The 27857-nt window shown below is 37.6% G+C and overlaps 1 protein-coding gene across 1 annotated transcript; it reads right to left on the reverse strand.

Annotated features, from left to right (window-relative positions):
* On the reverse strand, window positions 1-27857 carry MS3_00011141 (uncharacterized protein; the record flags this gene model as incomplete). The annotated part of the gene is made up of 8 exons (XM_051219554.1): window positions 1-48; window positions 4268-4406; window positions 5269-5444; window positions 12844-13000; window positions 19119-19306; window positions 22000-22046; window positions 26025-26133; window positions 27798-27857. The coding sequence occupies 8 exons, from the start codon at window positions 27855-27857 to the stop codon at window positions 1-3; spliced, it is 924 nt and encodes a 307-aa protein (XP_051065003.1).

A 27857-nucleotide genomic window follows, 5' to 3' on the forward strand; every position in this document is an offset into this window, starting at 1 on the left:
TCATTGAAATAATGTATTAACAAACTGGTGAAGAAATATATATTGCGCCTGAAATTGATGTAAAACAACAGAGAACAGTCATTTTTCTATAGATTGTCTGATATTAAGTCAGTTTGATATCCACAATTAACACAAACTAGAAAACCAATAAAAACACGAAAATATTAAATTGTTGTTTCGTCCTAAGTTGAAACTCTTCAACAGTGCAATTCACTGAGGGTAGAATCTCAGGTTCGTCACTAGTGATTAATTTTGGAACGATTTCATATGCAGAAGATATTATTGATGGAATACATTCCCGATGACAGCCAGTTAGATATAACCTAATAATATTGTGCAATGATTGACTTTCAAAGATATAGACAACTAGATTGTGACTTAATGATTTAACAGCATCGTGTTAGCTGCGGCGGTTCCATGTACTGGATTCGATGCCATATGGGTGCATGAGTTTATTTATTTATTTAAGTACATGATATTAGCCCCAAATGAGCACCAAAACAAATGCATGCCATAAAATAAGGAAATGCGATTGTGAAGGGGTAAAGAATGGAGGATGTGTATAACGCAAAAGAATAAATGAATAAAAGTACGTTAAGAGTCGCACATAAAACAGTTCAGTTTAAAAATATATATATAACCAAGAAAAATCCCTTCAGTTAGAGAATATCATTCTAATTTAGAAAGAAGTAAAACGAAATTACGACAAGATCGCCACTAGCTTTTATTTTCAGGTGTGAGCGACATCTCGGAACCCAACCAGAGAATTCTGAAAAACCGATAGATGTCATTCCTGTACAATTCCCTTGCATACTGCACAAAAGTGTAACAAACTCATTAACTTTCCCCTTTTACCAACCAGTCGAAGAATCGGAAAATAATGCACGATGTGCAATTCTCTGGGACAACATCCGTAACACAAAAGATGGTGGCACCAATTTCATCACTGTCACTGTGCCTGAACACATGCTTCTGAACCTCTGCATTTCTAACATGGCGTTATCACTGAATGTCGGCAATCCTTCATAGACAATGATAATTAAACGCGGATAGTCGCTTAACATTTTCAGCTGGAAAATGACAGGTTTCGCAAGCATAGAACGAAACTGCTCTCACCGACGCATTGTAAATCTGTCCTTTTACAGCCAGAATTATATAATGAGGGAATCAAACATGGCCTAGATTGGCATAAGCCTCTCTAACTTTCACTATACGCATAATGATCTCATCACTCACGTTACCACACGCACTCAACCAGGTACCCAGATAAACAAACTTTTCGACTAGTTCTAAAAGCTCATCAAAAACATTGAGTATAGGTACAGACCACTATCAGTCTTGTAAAAGCACCTTGGACTTAGAAGGTACGAACTACGTGCCAAGCCTACGGACGCTCATCGCCAACTGAATAAGTGTGCATTTCACAACTTAAGTATCACCCACAGTAAGAAAATATCATCCGCATACTCAGGTTTGAAAGATCTTTCCTCAGGTGACAGAAACACACCAGCATAGCCCGATTTTATCAGAGATGTTCCTAGGGTATCATCGATGGCAAGGTTAAAGAAGAGTAGTGAGAATAAGCGACTTTAACATATGGTGAGTTTTACCAAGGGAGAGAAGTGGCTTTATACTAAGGTATTTGTATACAGTGCTTAAGATGTTAGTAAGCTTTTCAGGCACTCTTTTCTTCAGCAGACAACCCCAGAGTACGATCCTGTCCAACAAATCAAATTTGACACCGCTGACGAGTACTACACTAGCGTAAAGTATCTATCTACTTACCCTAAGCTTTCATCATTTGTACAACTTCTTTCTTGTGTGAGAAGCAACTTGGTTAAAAGTGGTGATTGTCCAAGCGTGTCACAGACATCAAAACATTTCCGTAATGCTGGCTACAGGATTCACTTCAATAGTTAATGGATCCCGTTGCAAAACTACATTTCTTATAACAAGATAAGCATTAATATTTTTTATGCAGTCTATCGGAACATATGAGGAAAACGTCTTGTGCCACCAAGCTTCGCATTGTCCCTTCCAGCCGTCAAATAATTCCTAAATGTGTCAAACAACAAACTCTCGCATTGGGCCACACCAATGTGTATTTATAAGTTCACTGGCTCATGTAAAGGAGGTTACATAAGTCACACAATGCGAGCGCTTTCCAAACGCATGTTCAAACATTATTTCGGCTTTCTTTTGAAAGGTAAATGTAAGTCAATCAAGAGCTCAATATTAGAACATCTTGTGAACTCCAGTCACATGACCTTACCTGATAACCACGTTAAACCTGTCTATACAGTCAGATGATTTAGTTCAAAAGGAGTGAAAATTAATAACCTTTGCACTTCAGAGGCCCTAGTAAAACAATATTTTCAAACCTGGAATCTGATTGCGAACGATTAAATACCTAATTAGATAGTTCTTTATAAATACCTGCACTTTTTTGATGATGGTTGTAGTAGTTTTCCAAGTTACAGCTCCGTACAAAAAAACTGTCTTGACGTTTGTGTTGAAAATTATAATTTTGTTATTGACTGAGAGTTATTTTGAGTTCCAGATGTTCTTCAATTGCAGGAATGATGAACCCTATTTTGCCAATCAGTGCCTTCACATCTGCATCAGATCGTCCGTGCCTATCAATGATGCTGACCAGGTATGTAAGTTCCCACCTCTTCCACGGCTTCTCCATCAAGTATGATTTCCTTTGTGTATGTTGAGGCCTGCTGATGCAGAGGCTTCTGCTACACTGGTTGTCTTGATCTGCATTTGTTCGTGTGAATGGGATAGAAAAGCCAGATCATCTGCAAAGTCGGAATCGTCTAGTTGTATCCAAGCTGTCCATTGTATTCCGTGCTTTCTCTCAGATGTAGAGGTCTTCATAATTCCATCAACTATTCCAACAAAAGAGAGAGTAAGTAGTCTTGCCTGACATCGATATTCATTGGGAATGCACCTATCAGTCGACTTCCACACACAACTTTGCCGTGGGGTCTGTCGTAAGAATTCCGTATGATAGTGACAATTTTCTCAGGTAAGTCATGGCGCTAACGCATAGTTTTGGTAAATAGTAGTTCGATTTTATTATGTCCTGCTAATGTTTTAATCTTCTTGACTTTAATTATTTGTTATTATTACCTTTACGTTTTTACTTTATTCTTCGCCCTTTTCATATTCATCAAGTGGACGATTATTTTTCTCACACCCGATTTCACCTTATTATTTCTATTGTTCGCTGAACTGTCTACTATCATCGAGGGTTATGCTTGAATCCTAGTGACCATAACATCACATTGGAACACTAGGAATCCAGCTGGAATCTAATAGCCAACGATCAAACGATTATTGGTTGGTTGGGTGCTTTGATGAGTTCAGTACAAATTGAAGGCGGTTATCATCAAGAAAATGATATCAACCAGAGAATAGTTGCAAGACCGGGAAGAGTCGAACAGCTGTTTCGAATAATGATTAGTTCTAAATGTAAACTGTTGGAGGACGATTCAATGACCTAAGAGTACGGTGTTCGACACGAGACCCCAAAAACTTTTGTTTTGTTTTGTGTGATATGATGACTAAACACTGCTGAGGGAACCATTAGTATGACGTAATAGTCCTTCAGTGGTTCCTAGTTTTTAACGGTTCTCCAACTAATATAACTCTATGATGAAAATCATCCTACACTTATGTTAATGTCCCGACACGAATAATGAATGGTAACTTTTGGAATCTATTGATGGACCAATACTAAACGTATATTTCTATTGTATAATTATTAAGTAACTAAACTCTGCATATTCATATTCCTCTTATTATTCACAGCCACATCTGGCTAATTCTTGTACAAATGTTGTTTCATATTTTATTGGTACCTTGTGGTCTGTTTGATTGGTATCTAAACAGAGTATGTTTGATAGACATGATTCATATTGCAGAGGCTAAGACTGGTGTTCTGGACTTAACTGGCTGGGCTAGGCGGAAAGCAGGACCAATCAGGACTCTAGGCTGCTCGCACGTGTTTTACGCGTCCTCGGTCCGATCGATAATTCGCTGCTTCTGATTGGCGGCTCTGGGCATAACAACTTATTATATAGCCATTCACTCAGAACACTTGACAATTGCACAACTGCTCGTAGTAAATAGGAGTGTCATACAGTAGTATAAAGATCGGCTTCTGTTTAACAAATTTATACTGAATAAATATAGTTTAATTGTTTGAAAACTATTTTTAGTCCGAACCAATTACTTTAACATAAAATTAAGTGCTTACAACTTTTTGTACCATCGATGGACGACATCGTCTCATTTGTAAAATGATACCAGGTATATCATAATAAACACAATTGGATTCTTTATAGATTTGTAATAAATCAGCAACAATAAACGTACCAGTTCTACCAACACCAGCCCTGTTATTTTTAAGTAAAAAGTCAATTTACATATGTATATATATTCGATATGAAAAAGGTTTTGAAACAACGTTAGGTGAGAATCGGTAAAAGGTTTTTTCTACTAACTTATCAACCGAATGATATTTTGCTCAGAGGCCTAGGTTTGATTTGGAATGGGCAGTGAACACACACCGTTAGGGAGGAAAAAAACTATTTCGTAAGTAACGTATACTTCATGAATTCTAAGCTTGAAGTTCGATCCCTAGAGATTACAGGTGTATACTGATAAGGAGTCTCATACTAAAACTGCAGCTGCTCAGTCCTCCTAATTTTCGTTGCTCTTATCAACATAAATTATTCCTGTGTGAAAACCACTTTCATACTGAATTAATCTACACATTCTACTCAAGTAACTGATGAATCAATTTTATTAGATTATCACTTACGAAGTGAATGTACATATAATCAGCCTTGTGTTATGCTTTAAGAGCAAGGAGTGTTGGTGTTACCTACATGCTCGAAGAGATATAAATCAATCAGTGATCTAATTGAAAACTACAAAGGATAAATGTGATTCAATGCTTTATTCATCAGTATATATATATATATGCGTTTCCTCAAATCTACGCTAATGAAATTTATTTTTAATTTAATCACATATAAAGACTTGCACTGCTGCTGTCCAAAAAGGAACAAAAATCACTTGTAAGGAGGAAACCTCATAGATCCAGTGTCACCAAAGCATTCTTTGAAACAAAGAAGGAAGGAATAACAATGAATGCTATCCAGTACTATTTTAGCGACCAGCCATTATCAAAAATCTAGTTATAGAATATGCTATTAAGAACAGCAACATAAATTGGAAACCTTGATTACTTACGTGCAATGCACAAGAGTTGGAGAATATCGATGTGATTCTGCACACTTTAATTCACGGTAATCTTTCATAAATGTTTGAAATTCACTTAGATTTGGTACATCAAAGTCTGGCCAAGTCGTCATATGCAACTGTACAACATATTTGGAATTTTCTGGGTTATTTGACTGATTGTTAATCTTATGGAGAAAATCATAAGAAGAATTGTTTATTATTTAAATTATTTCACCATCAAGTCAACTCTGCAAATAAATAATGACTACATAAGCATGATTTAATTTTGTTTGAATAGTTACTGAAAGATCGTAGAATACGAGACAATTAGTTGCACGCAATAGTCTTAATTTCACTACGAACTTTCTATGATAAAATCCTTTGTTGAATTCGATTCTAAAGACTTAAATAATATGACATAGTTGTTACGTGAAGCTCGATTTATAATTTACGATAGATAACAATCACACAGATTCAAGTTTATTATATTAAGTTCACTACTACAACTATAGACTTATTTATATTGTTCAGTGGTTGGAAATAGTAAACATTTGGAGTAAATTTGTCGGTAGTAGTTGTCACAGATTGACCTCATTTAGTATACTATCAAATGTCAGTGTGTATTGAGTTCATGTTTTTCTTGTGTATGGAATTCCTGGATTGTGGACAGTGAAGACACTTCCAGAGGTTGTACTTAAGACTTTCATATTATATGGTTAACCAGCAGACCACTTGGCTGAAAATTCTAACTTGCATCGGCTCATAATCAAGCGAAACGAACATCCAATCCCACTGATGACGACTGCCTTACTTTGGATTTGTCCAGACTTTATCAGTTATTATCATTATTAATGGCTTTATTCAGTACTATGTGTTTATTATGATGTGGCATTCGCAGCACGAACTATTTCAGCAAGTTTCTTTTACAAAAAAAATCGATTACTGAATACATGTATACCTGAAATAAGAAAATAAACTATTTGAAATTAAATGAAATGTTTCAAGGTAATAATCTATACAAATCTTAACAAGCAACGTGTTCAAAAATACAAGTTTTTGACTAGGTCAGCCCTTAAAACTTATTCGTCACATAGTATATTTGTTAGATACGATATGTAGAGCTTTTATACATTTGCCTATGTGCATAGATTCTATTTTATCGGTGTCTTGTTCTACCAGAAAATATACATGGAAAAAAATATGAATGCAGTGGATGGCTTTTGTCGTACGGGATTTTGGTACTAGGACGAAATAGCTGTTAACTGCTGCCTAGTTTGTAACGGAACTTTGAATGAGGTCAATTTGTGATGAATGTAAACCAACCTTCACAAAATCTCTTCAACAATTTAAGCTAAATATTTTATATCTGACAGACAATCATACAATGGGCACTTTCTAGGTTGCAAAGCATTGATTTAATCACTGTACGACGCTATTAATGTGATCATTGACTCGAGATACCATATTTCACAATAAAAAGAGAGGTAATTAACAAGATGAAATAAGATGAAATAATGATCAATTTGATCATAGTGGCTAGGTAATTAATTTATTTACCAAGTACTATTTTCAGAGTAAAATATTTGAAGGCTGGAGTGATGAATATTAGTAAATGAGATCGGTACGGTGGAACGACGTAAGCACCATGATGACTGGTGAAAGAAAAAGGAACATATAAATTCAAAAAAGCCTCTTAATTAAAACCTCATTTGAACCAAAAATATAAACCCGTTTCTCTCAATTTATCTAACCAGATATCACAGTGAGAATAAAACAACGATGTTAAGCATTAAAAGTTATAGTAATATTTGTTTTATGACTTTAAAATTTGAAGATAGATTTGTTAGGGCTTTAGACCCATTGAAAATGACTGTCGGATCAATTGCTACAAGTTAAAAAATAATAAATGGATCTCATTATTGATGAAAACAACGCTAATCCCGGTGAAATCTTAAGTGGTTAACTCAAATGGAGTGACTGGGTTTGTATTCGACTTAAATGTAGTCAAGTTTATAAAAATGTTTAAAACAGTAGCAAATAACGTTATATTGTCTATTCCATAGGGTCGATTGGTAGATAACTAGTTAGTATAGTGCTCAGATTCCTTGGTACTATGAAGTTTGTATATGTTCTGATATAATACATACTAACATGTCACTAAAGACGATAGATAAATAAACATAAAAGCAGTGAAAAGTATAGATAAGAAAATACGCTCATGACAAACATATTTCTGGTTGAGATAAATATTACCTAAGGTCCGAACTCCTTTAAAATATCCTCAAAATGCTGGAAAACTGTTTTGCCGCTACGTTGAAATAATAAAACTTGGGTCTCTAGGTCTGTCATTTAAAACAAAATTTTTGATTAATACATTACATCATCGAGTAAAAATATACTCATAACTCTACGTATGTTGTAACCTCCATTTGTTTATCCTGTTTGTAAACCCAAATCTAGCAAATCTAGGATTCATGGCTCTCATCCATGCGGCCCGGATTCCAGTCCTGGCGCAGGAGCACTTTTGCCCTCAAATGCCCTGGTATGGCTGAGGATGGGGAGAGTCCGGTCTCCATCTCGAAATGCTCTCATATGGTCACGCCTACAGAGCCACTGTCAAAGAAGTCCTACTCAGTGTCTTCTCGAGGAGGGGACGTTGTTTACGAAATTGGGAGGACGAAAAGCGAATGTCTGGCGCTTTAACCGGGTTGGTAGGTACAGAGAATCCATCTAGGGTAGTTGGAATAACCTGATTCCAAACCAATGGTACACATGGGCTCCAGGATTCCGAGGTAACAAACGGAGTAGGAACCGATTGTTGGTCACCGACTACCGTGGCACTGAATCTCCTAATGTTGCCCCACTGCCTTACGGATTATACCTTTAGGTCAAACGCTCCGGGTGTGGCCCCCCAAAAACACCACCTGCTTCGGTTTGAACACCCGGGCAGTATCACAGCCCACACGCGAATCAAATGACGATTACTACTGGAAATATTCTTGCATCAATTAGCATTCAGGTAAATCACATTGACAATCATTTGATAACATTCTTTATCTTTCTTTATATACTACGTCGCTTATCTACTCTCTTCTATTTTCACTTTGTGTATTCTTATTTTTCAACTTATACCGAAGCTCGCCTATGGTGGAAATTCTGTCCTATCTAAACAATCTCGAATCACTGACTGGTCGAAAGTTGAATGCTACCACCGACTAAGAATACTGAAAGTCTTTCTGAAACCACGTATACCATTCAAACTGGCTTCCTTCAACGTTCACACACTAATGCAGATCGGACAACGGATAGGTTTGGCTGTCTTTAGAAAGTCTTAATATCGATGCCTGTTTGTCCGTGACCCGTGTTTAGGACTAGTGAAGTACTACAAATTAGCTCTCCATCTGTCGCTTCAAAAGGTTTATTTTACGTGCGCTTATCCGGGGACCCTGTGGCATATTCGTCTGGTTTTGCTGGTGTTGGTGTCGCACTAAGTGCCAGAGCTGAGGCAGCACTAATCGATTGGATCCCCATTAACAGTCGGTTATGTGCTGTTATATTAGAAATTTCCATCAAAGTAAGAAGAAATCGGTGTGAGAAACGATGTCTTTTCGTCATCTCCACCTATGCTCCGACAGATTGCAGCCCGGATGCGATCAAGGATGAGTTTTACCACCAGTTATCTGTTCTTCTCCAGAAAGTGTGCCCGATAGACATTGTAATACTAGACGGAGACTTGAAAGTTCAGTTCGGGCGTCTAGGCACAGAAGAGAGTCGTTTAGGTAGCCGATGGGGACATCTTGGACGCAAGTCAGATAACGGGGACCGTCTACTTCTGTGCGCAGATCACAACCTGTTTCTCACTAGCACTAACTACCGGCACAGTCATCGCCGATGTACCACCTGGCGTCCTCCCTCTGCATCTCAAGCCTGAACTCAGATTGACCACATCGTGGTCAGCTACCAGAGGCGTGGTTGTGTACAAGACTGACACTCCTTTTGGAGTACCTTTCTAGACTCTGATCATGCCCTTGTTTGCGCTAATCTTACCTTGCTATTCACTGGCCAACAGATTCATCGTCCTAAACAAATCGATGTCAGTAAATGGGTCGCAGCTTCTGTTGTAACTAAATATCAAACCGAGATAGGTTTGAGGCTATCTACCATCTCACCGAAAACTATGGATGAGCATTGGTTGAAAATGCATAATGTCATGAAAATGTCAAGTCACTCATAAGCACTGGGTTTCTTCAGGCTCCTTACAAATCGATGGAGCCCGTCGGTCTGCTCCGGGTGATTGCGAGTTTGACCACAAACAAAGATTTACGAAATGAAATTGTGAAGCAGCAACTGCATCTGGTAACTGCTGGAAGCTCGTTCAACTCATCCGAGTCACTAGGAGCAAGAACTCTGGTGTGAGTGAAACAATCTGTGAAGGTGACGGGATGCCACTCAATAGCGTTTATTGATGTTGTGGACAATGGGTAGAGTTTTTCGAGGAGCAGTTCAACTGGTCTGCAGTCCCAGCAACATTGACCAGACTTTCCTACCCCCATGACCCGTGACGACTGATCGACCTAACGAGGCGGAAGTCCTCCAGATCGACTTACGCCAATGTAGGCCATCTTTGGCGCCTTCGTGATGTTAGTCTGAATGTAATGGTCGGATCTACAATGCGTCGATGAGAGCAGTTTTGCTCTATGCTCGTGAAACCTGGCCTCTACGGATTGAGAATGTAGACAACTCTGTGTTTGATCATCGTTTTCTCCGAAGGATTGCTGACATCCAGTGGCAATACCATGTCAGTAATGCAGGAGTTCGCCATCGTGTGTTTGGGTGCAGAGATGATAATTCAATTGGTGTCACTATCTTGAAACATCGACTTCGGTGGCTTGGACATGTCTTACTAATGTCATTCCAGAGAATTCCACGTCGTGCATTACATGTTATCATACGCACTTTACATTATATGTGTCTTTATATTCTGATTGTTATTGTGTAATTGGTGCCCTCTTGTACCAAAGTTAATGTGCTTAAATAAAATATTTAATCGTACTTAAGTTTACTTTCATATCCATAAAAATCACATAGTTCAAATCACGACGTTTGGTGGTACAATCAAATAAAGATACTGTAGCTAATACCTTGACGTGATGGTCAAGTTTGTCTGTTGTGATGACTAAACCGAACTGTATTGGCTGGAACACATGTTCTTCTAGATCCTACTGTAATGAACGAAGTCTTGAGTGGTAAACCAATTTATTATATTTAGCAGAACCACATAGTGCATTTGTAAAATATGAAAACAGTAGGTTAAATACACCATTTGCACATCTTTAAATTGTCTCATACATACTCTATTGTTTTTTCATTCCAGTTGCTACTCAAACTGCTTCTTCTTTTCATTTTTGTGTTGGTTACATGGATCTTCCCATTGATATTTAGGACTGCAATTGATCAGTCTCTTATTGGCATATATACATCCTGTGAGTAGTGCCTCGATATTGCCTTCTGTCACAAGTATTACAAGCATAACAGTAAAATCATCACGTGCGTTTAGTCCTGTTTGGGGCTCGTCAACTAGACGTACCTGCATCACAAAGTTGATAAGCGAACGGTACTGGGTCCGAGTACCGGAGTGTGCATCAACGCTGGAATGCGGGTACATCCAGCTGACGATTCCTATATAGAACGGAACGCGCGTCCTGGATTCCACTGATAGCGAACATAATCTCTGCTCAAGATGTTTGTTCATTTCTTACTCCTATCCTCACGTTCCTCTCCCATCAGTAAAATCCTACTTCAAAATCTTGATCAATACTATTAATATCCGTCCGTTTAAGTAGCACATTCCACACCACAATATCAGGCAGGTCAGTTGAAGAACGGCAAGACTAAAACCAGCAACTTAAGGTCTGAGGGCGCAGTCGTATTATTTTTATTTGGCTTTAGTAGAAATTCTCTAAGAGATAACATTTTCATCATCTGACCTTTTAGGGATTGATCTCCTATCAGGAGATTCACTTGTTCACTTTGAATGTGCAAATGATATAGTTTTCTTTGTTGAAAACGCTGACAAAAGACAGTCTCTTGACCACCTTAAGCAACAGTATAAGCATGTTTGATATGCAGTTCTCTCCCTCCAAACGAAAAATGTTGCTTTAGGATTAGCTTGGGTTAGAGCCTAAGTTAATGATATCCAGTAAAGTACTTGGGCATGCCGACTGTTTCATTTATTTTGGGAATCTTACCAGTACTGATGGTCTGGTGTCTGACAAAATCTCGGCACGGATTCTGAAGACTCGACTGGCTTTTGCCAACTTGCGCCAATTGTGAGATATCCATTTTCCAACAAAAGAGCGAGTTTGCCACACAACATACAGCATGTTCTAATTTATGCATGTGAAACATGGTCATTAAGAAAAGAGGATATTCGTAGGTTACAAGTATCCAACCATAGCGGTCTACAAAGCTCTTGTATTTTGGAACCACGAAGTAAGCAATATCTAGGTTAGAAACATAGCACTTGGTGAGTATGGGAAATCGATTGAAGAAGTAGTGAATCTTCAACATCTAGGGTGGTTGGGATATGTGTTACGTATGCTCAAGTGCCGTCTACCTTTATGAGCCATGTTCGCTCTTGTAGTATTATGTTTAGAGAAAGCTTGAAGCGGCCAAAATGAAAGATGCCATCAGTTCACCGATTTGTAGACAATTGGATTCAGCCATGTCAGTAGGTATAGACCACCACCCAGTTGTAGTCCACGTGTTTATCATAACCAATGGTTAGATTCATTGAATGACATGGCTCCAAATCGTTTGTATTGGCTCTGATTCATCCGTCTTTTGTTTACTCGAATTCTGAGCTCCTGGATTCCTCGTGATTTTCGTTATTTCACATATTTGTATTTTCTTCATGAATCGCATCATCGATATCTAGTCTTTCCCATTAGCACTGGAACTTTTGCTATCTCTAATATTCTGGGATTTATCAGTATGGGGTTGTGGAGATTGTTCAGTTTTTGATTGAGATCATGAATCGATTGACGTTAGACCACCATTGAAAACCTGGAAGCACTGAACGGCCGTTTCGCACTAGTATGGGACTCCTCAGCAGTGCGCATCCATGATTCCGTACAAGGGATTCGAACACAGGACCAAAGGTCTCGCCCGCAAACGCCTAATCTCTAGACCACTGAACCGGCATCCAACCGATTTAATGTCTAACTTCAACGAATCCACGAAATTTGGTCCAGCAATTTCATTTCTCTGTGATAATGCGTCATGGCAACTTGAATCGGAGTACATACGCTGGGACTAACCTAACAGATTTGTAATTGATTTTCTTTATCAAGAAAGTTTTTATTATGAACTGATTTTAACTAGCGGATCTCTGAAGACCAGAATTCACTAGGAATCCATTAAGTTTTACTTTGACAGTCCTCAATAGTGTGAGCCCCTGTTATCACTTGATGAGGATTTCATATTTCAAGTATTGAGTAGTAATCCAGTGATTAGTATTTCATTTAAGCTTAAATAAACATAAAAAGCAAGAATGTAAAAGTGTAGAATCAAATATACACATACAGAAGTAATGTATAGTTTACGTAAAATGTATATATGATGATCTTCTTCAGATAATAATGTCACTTCTAATCTCAAGCAATCTGACTGGAATGTTAATAATTCATGAATATCATTTGGCCAATACTGACAACATTTTGATATATTGTCTTCATATAATCTATATAAACAATTAACCAAGAAAAAGTAACATAGTTTTGAAGTAAAGAAAATTTATTTATGTAGATTTTGTCTAGTTCAACGAAGATCGCAATTATGAACTTTAACAGTTTATTATGAAACCGATTATAGAGCCCATAGGTTTTGAGTCAACAGGATCTAATGAAGTGTATATGGATAAGAAGTAAAATATTAAAACGAAACAGCTGTTCAGTGTTGTATGACCTCCGATCGTTCTTCAGCTAATATTAATTGATGATGAAAATAATGAGCTCATTGTCATAGAATACTGGACTTGGTTTTATTATTTATTAAATAACTAAAGGATTAGTGATATTCACCATGCGTAATGGTATGCAATCATCCAAGGTTTTGATATCAACTTAGTCACAAGACAATCAACTATGGAAATATCAGGCAGTTTATTGTTTTCGCCATACAATGAACAATTATTTTGATGTTGGTAAGATAACATCATCATCTTTGTTTGACTAAATATAACAATATCAGTGAGTGAAAAGAATAGAAATACAAAAATGTCTTCAGTTCGCAAAATCAGTAACCATGTAAAATGGACATACACCGTAAGAGCATTCGTAATTATTTGAAATCATAGTTTGACAGAAATAGAATGACTAGTGTAGATTTATCTATTTGAACAAATAAATAATGATACAAAGGAGCACTAAATACATATGCACTACATAATAACAATGAGAACGTGAAGTGCGTATAAGAACAAGGAGAACGATATAATGAGCAATGCATAATAACGTCTCAAGCCACTGTGTTGCATCATCGATAGGACCTCAACCAGAGAGTTCTGAAGGACAAACAGAAGACAGTCCCGTACAGCTTTCTTTCATGCCACAACACCATGTCATAAACTGACCACCTCTCCGATTTTTCCAACCAGTCCCAAAGTAAAAAAATAATGCACGACGAGGAATTCCCCAGAATGTCATTCGTGGAACATGTCCGAGCCATCGAAGTCGATGTTCCAAGATAGTGACACCAATTGAATTATCATCTCTGCACCCAAACACACGATGGCGAACTCCTGCATTACTGACATGGTATTGCCACTGGATGTCAGCAATCCTTCGGAGAAAACGATGATCAAACACAGAGTTGTCTACATTCTCAATCCGTAGAGGCCAGGTTTCACGAGCATAGAGCAAAACTGCTCTCATCGACGCATTGTAGATCCGACCATTACATTCAGACTAACATCACGAAGGCGCCAAAGATGGCCTACATTAGCATAAGCCGCTTTGGCATTCACTATACGTGAATCGATCTCATCACTCATCGCACCACCAGCACTTATGCAGCTATCCAGATACACGAACTTCTCAACTACGTCTATCTGCTCACTATCCAGGGTGAGCACAGGATCAGTGTCTTGCCAGTCTTGTAAAGGTACTTTGCACTTCAAAGGTGCAAAGCACATACCATACTTACGGACACTAATTGCCAACTGATTAAGTGCCGATTGCATGATATGTGTATCATCGCGTAGTAAGGCAATATCATCCGTATACTCAAGGTCGAAAAGTCTTTCTCCAGGCAACAGATCCACACCGCCATTACTTACATACATCAGGGCTGTTTCGAGAATATCATCGATGGCAAAGTTCAAGAGGAATGGTGAGATTGAGCAACCCTGTCTAACCCCTCTGCTTGAGTGAAACGATGGAGAGAGGTGGTTGTATGCCCTCAATCTACCTGAGGTGTTAGTATATAGGATTTTTAGGATGTTAATAAACTTCTCAGACACACTCTTCTTCAATAGACAATACCAGAGTACAGACCTATACAACGAATTGAAGGCAATCCCGATGTCAAGAAACACTATGACTGTTGGCCTGTGATAAGTGTGACATTTGGTGGCTGATGAAGATATGATCAATACATCCTCAATCAGAAAGAAAACCAGCCTGCTCCTCGCGAGTCAATCTTTCTCGGGTTTTGGACAATCTCCGAAGTATGACGGAACCCAATAGTTTGGACGAAATCGGAAGTACACTTATCTCCGAATGGTTGTTGGATAGGTGAATTGGACCCTTCTTAAAGATGGGGACAGCCACCGACTTATTCTACGATGTTGGAACACTCTCTAATTACCAGACCTTTATAAATAACTCAGTCAGTTCCATAACCAAAAAGTCTAAAAAAGGATTGATGTTTAGAGGCAGTGGTTCTAATCCTCTTTATACCAAAAGTATCTGTAAGTTGCTGAAATCGTTTGCTTTCAAACTGAGCTCCACGGTCGGTTGTAACTGTTGTAGGAACACCGAAGTTTGTAATCCAGTGTTTCGCTAATTTCTTTTCCACTGTTGATGTCGACGTGTCTTTTAACGGAACGGCTATGGACCACCTCGCTCAACTCTAAACTTCCTCTTTTGGCTTCCTCCTCAAGTGTCACCATAGCCAACGATTCTAGCGCTCAAAAAACTAACCCTGATCTAGTGAAACCTCGCTCCAAACTACACATTGGAGCCTTCAACGTACGCACCCTATGTCAAATCGGTCAACAGGCTTCCTTGGCTAGAACCCTAGAATCTCGTACCATTGATGTATGCTGTGTCTCTGAAACACGCATACAGGATCCCGGTGTGGACATACACTTGACGTCACCTCGGCAAAACGGTAAGCCAACGAGATACACCCTCCGTGTATCTGGTGACCCGATGGCTACTTCTCGTGGACTGGCAGGTGTAGACATAGCACTAAGCATGAGGGCGGAACGAGCACTGTTAGAGTGAATCCTCGTTAACAGTCATCTATGTGCTGTTCGTCTAAACAGCTACGTCAGAACTCGGAAGGATAGGGACACACGTCGTTGCCTTTTTGTCGTTTTTGCCTACGCTTCCACCAACTGCAGCTCGGATGAAGTGAAAGATGAATTTTACAGAAAGCTATCTGGACTTCTTCAGAAAGCTACACGTTCAGACTTAGTACTCGTAGCAGGTGACTTTAATGCCCAGATAGGTAGCTTAAACCGAACAGAAAGGCATTTAGGTGTGCATTTTAGTATCCCAGCTCAGCGAACAGATAATGTTGATCGTCTGTTGCAACTATGCTCAGACAATCGTTTATTTTTAGCAAGCACTAATTTTAAACATAAGGAGAGACATTGTTTGACATGGCGACCCCCTGCATCAAACCAACGATGAACTCAAGTAGACCATGTTGCCATCAGTCTTCGTTGGAGAGGGTCGATCGAAGATTGTCGCCCATTCTGGAGCACGTGCTTTGACTCCGACCATGCTCTAATACGGACATGCATCTGCTCGAACCTTACTGGACGCAGAAAAGCCACACTAAGAAGACCCATTAGAATTGAACTGAGTGACGGGGAAGCCGAAAGCAGATTCCAGGAACAACTGGGTTCACACTTAGGTAGTTCTGAAAACGAGGCTGACTCAGGTATGCTTGGAAAGATATACAAACCGCTGTGGAAACAGCAGTGACATCTGTCAGTGATTTAAACACAGGGTTACAAAGAACCAATCGATTTCCTCAAGGTCTATTGTACTGATGGATTCTCGTAAACTCATCACATCAGGCTCTGAACACGATGAAGAGCGAAAACAAATCAGATCTAGGTTAAGAAAAAGTCTAAGAAACGACCGTGAGCAGTGGTGGGCAACGAAAGCAAAAAAAATGGAAAAGGTGGCGGCTGTAGGGAACACAAGACAGCTCTACAGACTAAAAAAAGAAATTGGAATTATTAAGTCAAGTGTAAGTGAAACTATCTCGGAAAAAGACGACACTCTTATCTGCTCCCAGTCCAGACGTTTAGAACGATGAGTGGAACATTTTAAGTACCAGTTCATCTGGCCTTCAGCTACTCTACAACTGCCCACCATTCCCAGGCAGCGTGAATGGAACATTGAAGTAGTTCTCTCGACTCTAACTATAGCTAATCTGGAACGAGTAAGAGCAGCTGGTCCAGATGGATTGGTTCCAGAGGTCTTTAAGGATGGTGGTCCAATTTTAGCGATTAGGTTGACGAATATTTTAGCTAAAATCTGGGAGTTGGACGTAATCCCATCTGACTGGTCACAATCATTGATTGTCCCAATATATAAGAAGGGGTCAAAATCATCCTTTGATAACCACATAGGGATTAGTTTGACTAATATAGCATCTAAAACACTAGCATAAATAATTATCGGTCGCCTATCTAAGACTCGTGAACTTCAAACACGAGAAAATCAGCCCGGCCTCAGACCTGACCGTGGCTGCATCGATAACATATTCACTATTCATCAGGTTTTAGAACACAGGCATACTTACCGGCTTCCGACAATGATAGCTTTTCTTGAACTTAAAGCAGCATTTGATTCGGTAGACCGAAAGGTTCTGTGGCAGTGTCTGTCATTGAACGGTGTGCTTCAGAAGCACATAAACCTTGTGAAGGCTCTTTACTCGAACACTACCAGTCGAGTCAGAGCTTATGGTGAAATGTCATCTGATTTCGCAACCTCAAGTGGTGTCCGACAAGGCTCTCCATTATCTACATTTCTGTTTAATTTTGCGATAGACATACTGCTGGAAATAACGTTCTCGTCGTCTGGATTTTCAGGAATTTATTTCCTACCAGGAGGTCCACTTGTCCACTTAGAATATGCAGATGACATAGACTTGTTTGGTGAAGACGCTGATAAAATGCAGTCTTTTGGGGGCACTGAGAAACTATTCCAGGATGTTTGGTATGGGTTTCTCCCCTTCTAAATACAAGTTGTTGCTTTAGGACTGGCCTGCGTCAACACCCGAACTAAGGATAGGGAGTGATGAAGTAATCGAACGCGTCGACAACTTCACTCATCTTGAAAGTCTGATCAGCCGAAATGGGTTGGTGTCTGACGAAATCTCTGCATGGATTCGAAAAGTTCGGTTGGCTTTTGCCAACTTAAGTCACCTATGGCGAAGACGAAATATCCGTCTATCAAATCAAGGGCGAGTATAACGTGTGGCAGTTTGTTCTGTTCTACTTTATGGCTACTAAAAGTGGCCATCAAGAGTAGAAGATATTCTTAACTTACTAGCATTCGACCACAGATGACTTTGAAATATTGCTCGAATCTGCTGGGATCATCGAGTTAGTAGTAGCAAGGTTAGACGCAGGGTATTAGGGAATGATGGTAAATCAGTTGATGAGGTTGTGAATCTTCATCGACTGAGATGGTTGGGCCACGTGTTACGTGTTTACATATTCAAATATTTCTTCTGAATCCTCTCACCTAATAACGAAAATATGTCATTTACATGCCGTAACCAAACTTAAAGTGTCATTACATGTTCCATGGTCGCACTGGTTTCCAACGTATGCATCAGTGAATTCGCTGCAATCGGTAGAACTGGCAAACCCACCTTTGTCTTTGAAGATCACATATTATGATGAGATGAAAACACAATTACAAACACTCAATGATCTCGGAATGATCTAACAGGCATAGTAAGTTTAAATGTTTCAGATTCTAAATAGCCATAAATAACATCCAACACTATTGATAGGCATATCAGCAAAGAAGCAAGAAACATCAAAACTTGGCATTATTTCATCGACTTTCATATGAACAGTACTGATATTATTCTTGAATTCAATGAAATTTCGAAGCCCATGGTTAACTAATTTGTTATATGGTTTGAGTATCCTAAATTTTCAATTGTGTAATTTTCTTATGAACAAAATGATCAACATCTTTTTCGCATCAGATAGAAACTGAATTTATTTGCTGAATTGTATATTGGAACTAACGAACGTAATAAGTATGATGCAGTTGAAAAGAAAATCTGCTCCCTAAGTCTTCTCTTCAAAGGAGGTGAAATTACTGGAACAATTAACTACAGAATAGATGCTACGATGAAGACTGATAATCCAAAAGCGAAAACTGATAACTTAGCGTGAAACGAACTACTCTCTCACTTATATATAGTATCCAAACAATTTTTTTTAAAAATTCAGTTTTCCAGCAATGTGTGAATTTTATAAATAAATCCCACTATTCCACGGATTTTCTGAGAGCCTTTTTATTTTACTATAAATTTCAATAAATTATTCCGCATTATCGTTGGACAGACCACATATATTGTTAAAAATCACTCACTTTGTAAGCATAACGATAATGGTGATATTTTGATCCAGAATCATTCTCCAAAAATCACCAACTGTTGATTCTAATGGTGCCTGTGATGCAATGTACTCTATTTTATTTCTGTTTAGCACGGGATGTGTGTGAACACTTGTACAAGGTATTATTTCATAAATAAAACTTGCATTTACATAATCGTGTTCCTATAAAGTGGACAAAATATATTAAGAAACTTCGTGCATATGTGCTTATTTGAGCTACATCAAGCAAACTGAGTAAATAAATATTTCGATAGAGCAATGAGAAGACGGAGTTGATCTGAAAAATGTGATGTCATTGCGCTAAACATTTCGAACAATCTGGTAACGCATACTTGTCAAGGTATTCTATATGAAAACTAATAAAAATCAGTAAAATGAAAGTTCATGTAAAACAAGTTAATAAAGGGGAGATAAAGTTTTTTACATAGAAAGAATAAGAAATTGTCGCATCACCCTAGGCCATAAAATGACTTAAGGATTACCAGCGTAAATTCAAGGATACGACAAATTGTTTTTGTACATACAAGAGCGGTTTAAATTTACGAATAGCCAATAAACCTGAGAATACATCCTTGATAATTTCTTCTGTACAACGTTTCAAAAGCTGCATTGATGTCAATTTTGTGCCCCGTTTCAATTATGTGCATCGCTATTGATGAACATGGATTTCTATTTCCCACGTTTATTGGATCATTTGACATTAACTGGTTTCGAAGCCATCTAGGGATATGTTCCATGGCCCTTGATTGAATTTTTCGATTACTCTTCCCTCTGTATATGTGTCCGCACAAACATGTAAACAGGTAAATGCAATGGGGTGTGACGTAATCATCTGTTATACTGTCTAGGTCTATTTGGAATCATGAGCTTAAACGTTTTAATCACAATCGGTTTAGCAGCATAATACGTTTTCTCGATGGCTGCTTTCAATTTCTGTCATAAAACCGTACTATATGGTAGATAGATATAAATTTTTTTCTCCGTTAAAGTTTATAAACAGGTGCAGAAGTCAGTCAACACTAAGATCTTTCGTTTATTCACTTCCGAAGAAAATGTGTAGAGCGAATATCTCACATTTTTCAGATCAACTCCGTCTTCTCATTGCTCTATCAAAATTTATAAAATGGATTATTTGTTTTAAATAAATATCTAATCGAATAGCTCAGTAAGAACAGTTTGACTAAGAAACAGTGTGAAATCGTAAGGACAACTATTGCCCACTAGTTTGCAACGAATAATCCAAACCGAATTGTTGGGATATTCAGAAAAATATCCCAAAAATTATCCTGTTAAGTCTAATGATATCCTTAAACGTGAAATGGTGTCATTTTTCTGTTGGTCAATATTCAAGGTAGTCCTAACTGTATAAATATGCATTTGTCTATAAAGTATCATTTCTATTCCTATTCTTATTCTTATCCTTCTCTTGACCCCATAAACAATTTCATCTACGGTTCGTGTTCTGATATGTTGGCGATTGAGGAACAGTATTGGGGTCGTACTGGGATATCCGAAGTTGGTCAGTCGGTAGAAATTAGAGAAGCCACCCCGCAGTCCACAACACAAATCAAACTCAACACTACACACACCATAGTGATCGAAACACAATCCAGCCATTGAATGATGAACTAAAGATTTGATTTCTCAATTTCAATCGCTTTCCCATATGAGAGTAACAAACATCCAGTATCATCATGGTATGTTTACCTTATTTCATTTGCTAATCTGTCCAATTAATAAATAAACCTTGGTCAAAAAACGTTTTGTAAATTTAAAGTACATCAATCCAATCAGCTTCAAAACACTAATTATTTCCAGTAAAACACTTTTTCTACCGTTCTATCTATCGTTCAAAACATTACACGTAGTCCTCAAAATAAAAGCTTGACGCTGTAATAATAGAATTATTATTTGTTGACAATGACAGCTCTTTCAGGGAAAGGCGAAGTTTAAGGGTTTTGACCGGTAGATGCAGTATCCCGTCCTTCTCAGCTTTTGGTGAAATGTCAGCAAATTTGGAATAGGTTATTCACACACTTTTATCAACCAGAAATTTCCGCATGTGTTATATGTAGAGACTATATTCATAAATTCACTCAATAACAGATTATAGACAAGAACTTTAAAAACTTTTGACGACATCTCTGGATTTTCTCTGAGTGAGTAGAAAGTATTGTACCATTAAGAACACTTTCTCATATGTAACGTAGTGCGAGTCATAAAAAAGATGGGTAGATATAAAATTAGTGTCTCATTAACTTAGAATAGAAACATGTTACTTTTATAGACTTGTTTTATTATCGACTAGAAGGTGATACAACTTCGAATGAGTTAAACTCAACACTGATTAGGTAGGTGACTTTCCACATGAAGCCGATCCATTAAATACCGAGTCAAAATGTCATAATTTTTTTCTAATAGGTGACTAAATTGCTAGAACTTCAATCATTATATTCCATGTTCAAACTTTACACTCAGTTCAGTTTTGTCGGATAAATGGAACCCTCAACTGTTACACAAAAAAGTATAGTCCATAATCGAGGAGGAAAATTTTTGGGTTGTCGCATTAACGACTAGTATATACAAATTGGAGCTAACCAAATTTTAAAAAGGCCATAATCAAAACTGTCTATGTAATAATCAATTCACAAAGATAATTAAAAATGTATTAAAAACGAAGTGAAATCATATTTTGAATGACAAGTTTCTCTCGATAGATTATACTACCTTTATTATTCATAAACAGATGTTATTTTCCTAACCAATACGCGCTGTGTAAATTTTTACCGTAAGTATATTTCTTCTCAGCTCATATAGACTAATTAAACAGTAGTAGATCGAGAAAAATAAATTACCTGTTTGCTTTTTTGAAGTGGATTTAACTTCACTCGCGTTTGATCATCTAAAAATGTTCAGATAAATTTATTGAGAGAATAAAACGAGAAATTAGTTGACTTTGCCGATTGAAATATTTATTAAAACATTAATATTTGCTGAAAGTTCGATCATTAAATGATCCACCTTTAAGGATCGTTGAAAACATTATAATTGCTTACGCCTGTTACCCTAAGTGGAGAATATGCCGGCCGACCAACATTCTTAAACACACTTTGTCCTGGGCCTTCCTTTCTAGTCCTATTCAATTATTGTTCATTCTTTTCATATCTGTCTCCATTTTTCGGCGTAATGTGTTCTTCGACCTTCCTCTCCTGCTTTGGCCTTGAGGATTTCAAGTGAGGGCTTGTGGGGCCCTTAATTTTGTCGTCATTTAGATCGAACGATGTTGTCGAAAGGGCTCTCCACTTTAGTGGCCCGTGGATCTGACTCCAATTAGATCGTATGAACGTTTGTTATCGCCTATCCTCATATATAATCATCGATTTAAATCGCGTTAGTCAGTGACAGAATCAAATAAGTCAAATAACGAGAATGGACTTGTGGATACATATATTTTGTATATGGAGCAAAATGAATAGAGAGAAGAGAAACGACACGGAGTGGAGATGGCTGGTAAGCCAACTCCCCTTTAACCGAGCGTTAATCAATAGTTATAGTTACACAACAGTAAGTTACAGAAGTGTGATGAGTAATGTGATAAGAAATGTACACACACCTACACGCTCATATAGAAAACAGTCAAGATTGGTAAGCGAATAAATAACAAGGTCGGAATGTGGCTCAAGTAGAATGAATAGAATGGGCTGTCCGAAAGCTAGAATAAGGTATATAGGTTTAACATAATAACCGACACTACAGGCTTGCCTTGTGACACAGTTTTATCTTCTGGATGGTGGCTTCCGTAGTTCTCTAAGTTTCTACCCCATACAGTAGAACTGTCTTGACTTTATATTGGAAATTCTGACCTTGGTTTTGGTTGACAGTTGTTTTAAATTCCAGATGTTCTTCAGTTGTAGATGTGCTGTTCTTGCCTTGACGATCAGCGCCTTCACATCCGAATCTAATCCACCGTGCTCATCAATGATGCTTCCCAGATATGTAAAGGTTTTTACATCGTCCAAAGCATCACCGTCAAGTATGATTCGATTGGTGCGTGCTGTGTTGTATCGGAGAATCTTGCTTTTACCTTCGTGTATATTGAGACCTACTAGTGCTACACTGGTCGCCTTCTCCTCCATCTGTTGTTGCGTGTGCGATAGAAGAGCCAGATCATCTGCGAAGTCTAGATCGTCCAGCTGCATCCTACCTGTACAATGTATCCCATGCTTCCCCCAAGATGTTGACGTCTTCATAATCCAGTCGACAATCAGGAGAAAGAAAAAAGGTGAGAGTAAGCAATTTTGCCTGAATTCGGTCTTTACTTCGAACGTGTCTGTCAGCTATCCACCATGCACGATTTTGCAGCTTAATCCATCATAGAAATTCCATATGATATTGACTATCTTCTCAGGCACGTCGTAGTTTTGAAGAAGCCTTGTCTACGCTATCAAATGCTTTCTCGTATTCAATGATGTTGATGCAGAGTGATGAATTCCATTCAACTGATTGTTCCACAGTGATTCGTATTGTTACGATTTAGTCGGCACACGATCAATCCTTATGGAATCCAGCCAGTTGGTCTCGAAGTTGGACATCTACGGAGTCATTCATTCTGTTTAATAACACCCTGTTGAAGACTTTCCTGGTATTGAGAGAAGAGTGATGCCACTGTAGTTCTCACAGTTGCTGAGATCGCCTTTCTTCGGAATCCTGATCAGGTGTCCTTCTTTCCAGTCTGTTGGTACTTGTTCTTCATCTCAAATCTTACTTAAGAGAGTGTGGAGTATCCTTGCAAATACTGCTACATCTGCTTTCAGTACCTCTGTTGGAATGTTGTCTGGTCCTGCTGCTTTGCCGCTCTTGATTTTTCTGATGGCCATGCTGATCTGGTGGTCCAAAATCGATTGGGAGGTCATTGGGTGCTACTTAAATGTTGGTGGATTCAGTGGAGCTGGTCGATTCAAGAGTTCTTTGAAGTATTGTACCCACCTGTTTCGCTGTTTTTCAAGGTTGCTTATTACTTCGCCTTCTTTGCTTTTCACTGGCCGTCCTGGTTTATGTTAATTTCCAGCGAGCTTCTTTGTTGTATCACATAAATGTCTCATGTTTCCTTCTCTTGCAGCCTATTCCACCGTTATTGCTAGATCTTCCATATATTTACGTTTGTCGATTCTAATGCTTCCCATCACTTGCTTGTTTGCTCCTGTGTATTCAGCTTGCGCCTTGGCTTTCTCTGCTCTTGTTCGGTTGATATTGATAGTTGCCTTCTTGTTCCTCATTTCTTGAGTCTTATCCAGGGGATCAACAGTGGTCCGTTCCTTGTGATCGTGCTTCTTGTGGCCCAGAACCTCATGACATGTTTAAGTAATTGCCTCCTTTTATCCCTTTCCAGTTGTTCTCTATGGAACATGTTACTGAGGTCTATCTTGGATTCCTTGAGTCAGTTAGCATTCTGAAGAAAAGCCGTATTAAACTTTTGTGATGTTGTCCGCCCCATCGTCCAGTGCTACGTGAGAAGAGAAGCTAAAGAACGCGCAGTGGAGAAGACGATTGAGCCAACTCAAATTTAGCCAAGCGTGAATCGATATTTATAGTTGAACAAGAATAAGTTACAAAAATGTTATGAATAGGATAAGAAGTGCACACACATACGCTCATATAAAAGTTGATAAGTGAATAATTGGCTAAGTCAAAATGTTACTCAGGAAGAATGAAAATAAACTGATCTGTCCGAAAGCTAGAATAAGTTGTGTGGGTTTAACATGGCAACCGACACTATTAGTATATGTATTCAGAAACCGGTTATTTTATTGTAGGCCATCATTTGTTCGTCTTAACGACACTGGCAAATGATATTGCATCAAAAGTAGCATCAAGTTTGTTAGTGTAGTAATCTAATATTGTTATTTATCAAAACAAACGGTAATATTAAAAATACTACCGTTCATTCAAAAGAATTCTACAAGTGGATTTCATTGGCGTTGAATGTTGAAAAATAGCCAAAAAGCCGGACATTATCTGTTGCATTTATTCAACATTTCAAATAACCAAGAATAGTAATCGTTACCTAAGGCTTATCCATTAACGGTAATTTTCATCATCAACATACGGTCTGAATTATTTATAACGGTTATTTTTTAGAAAAAAATTACACATAATGTCACGATACTTATAGGATAGTGTTAATTAGAATATGGTATAACGCAGGTATGTAGGCCAGTTAAAAGTAGTAAATGTGAGGTAATTTGGAAGCATCATTCATAAAGTTACTTTGCTTAAAAGGTAAGTAAGTACCGCCACGTCGAGTATATTTTCCTAAATGATTCATTACAATGTGAATGATAGAATTTAATCAAAATTAAGAACTAAAAGATATGATGTTAGCCATTACAAAGTGACTGATTAAAGTCAACACCTTAGTTCTCTATAGCAAATCAGCCTTAATCTATCTAAATCAATGGTAGCATTTCCCACAGTAACAATAGACGATACCAGTAAACCTTAGTGACAAGTTCTATGTGGTTAGTTACTGTTTGCCGCCTCAGATTACTTAACACTAAACCATATGAATAAACTTTATCAGTAATCAAATGGATAATTATTAACAATCTTTCACCAACTGCTTAAATTTTCAATTCTTTACACATAATAACTAATCCACTATAAACCAATATTTAGTGTACCAATTACTTGGCTAGGAAACTGTTTAGTTATTTTTATGAAACTTTACTATTGTTTAATATTCTATTTCTCCAGATTTTCACTTTAAAATAATTCAATGTTAAGAATTGTATAGTGTAGTGAAAGATTTATCAGACTGAAAAAAAGTAAATATCTGGTGTTAAAAACCTAATATTTTTTATTTATTTCACATTACACTTACACGGTAGAATATCACTAAAACGATTTAATCGTTTATTTATATTCTTTTGTCCAATTTCTTGACTCAACATATCTGATTGTATTAGAAATTGACTGTTACTGATTATTAACTAAACAATGAATATAAAAAGAAAATTTCTTTTGATGCAAATGCATAAATATTCACTAGAATAGCTATAATTCAGAATCCATGCCGAAACATATCCATACCCTGACGCTATATGCTGGTTGTTAACGCAGTAGGTTGAAACAAGGATGGAGAGAGACAAGCTAACACATGATATCAGCTAAAGAAATCCTTGGCTGTTAATTCAAGTTGTGTGGTAGAGATATATATGTCAAAGCTGAGATTTATGAAATAATCAAAATTAAGCTTCTGAGACCTTAAGTGACTAGTTAAAAAACCATTCACAATGATCCAGGTAGGTTCAGTTGTTGTCTCTTTTTGTAATACGGGCCTATTATTGTCAATTCATTAATTTCTTTCCTCGATGTTGTTAAATTCAAATTCCCACGCCGATAGATACCAGTGGTTCCTTTTTGTTTCTGACTGGCTGGGTCAATTGGATATATTAGTCTAAAACCAAACTATAGGTGGAAGACGTTGACGGATGCAGAGTATTAGTTGATGTTTGGTCTAATCACCCGAGGGACACAAGACATGAAAACGATCGAAGTTTGGCTCAATTATCCGTCAGAGACATCTGTATCTATGAGTCAGCTAGTGTGCATAAGTTTCCCAATAAAGCTTCTAATGTTGTCCCTCATCACATAATTAGCTGATTGAGCTCACATATAAGAAATCTATTTGTCAGTAGCAAAACAGACGACAACCCAACACAGATCTTTATTTTATTGATTTCCTGGAGCTAGACTCATCTGGAAATCTTCAACCTGGACTAATACATATTTGTGATAAATCCTACGTCATCTATGATTACCGCAATATTGAATAATGATGAATATTATCTTGTAGTATAGATAATGAAAATAAGCTTGATATATGTGTTTACGTGTAAAATGGTCGACTTTGGAATTGTCGAACAAAGAATAGCCATCTTGACTACTTAATGAATTACATTTTGCAATGTTTACATAGTTAAATAAACCACCTTCAGCGTTTCTGTCACAAATAAAGTTGCCATGTAAAGATTTTGATCGAATTACAAAAGCCGAAGAAGCTTTTAAAACCTAAAAGGTTTGAATAGCATTTCAGTCCTAGTCTTGGATTTCTCAATAATGCATATTCACAACTTCACAGAGCAATCCTATTAAGCCTACTCAAGTCTCTTGGGTAACAGTGTAGCAGTATGCAGTAGGAACCCAATAACGATACTGAAAAGAACATTTTCCCAGGTAAAATATTGTCAGTAACCCTTGTGAATGACGATGAATATTTCACCTTTTCTCCCTATCTGGTTTGTAGCCTTATACAATAGATTAGTGATTGAACAATTAAATATTAAACACTAAGTGGTAGGTTTAAATAAAAATCGATGTATGTTGAGTTAATCCACCGAATAGCAGCACTAATCTTTATTCATTTATCAGTAACCTAAAACTAAGTGGACAAATGTGTATGTGGACAATGAGTTGCATTACTCAAGAAATCAGTAATTATTCATTTTCCTTCCACTGATAGAATTGGGACAGATTTGTATATTTTCTCTATTTGAAGATTTGTTCACTATGAAATAGAAACTGGTACTGAATAATTAAAATTTTAAAAAAACCAATGAAACAATAACAAGAATAATGAAAATTTATTACGTACTTGATATTGTACTTTTAGTGTTGCGAATGAATCTTTTGAATAGTTTTCATATTGTGCCAT

Source organism: Schistosoma haematobium, chromosome 5 (assembly GCF_000699445.3).
Source record: "Schistosoma haematobium chromosome 5, whole genome shotgun sequence".
NCBI classification, from domain to species: Eukaryota; Metazoa; Platyhelminthes; class Trematoda; order Strigeidida; family Schistosomatidae; genus Schistosoma; species Schistosoma haematobium.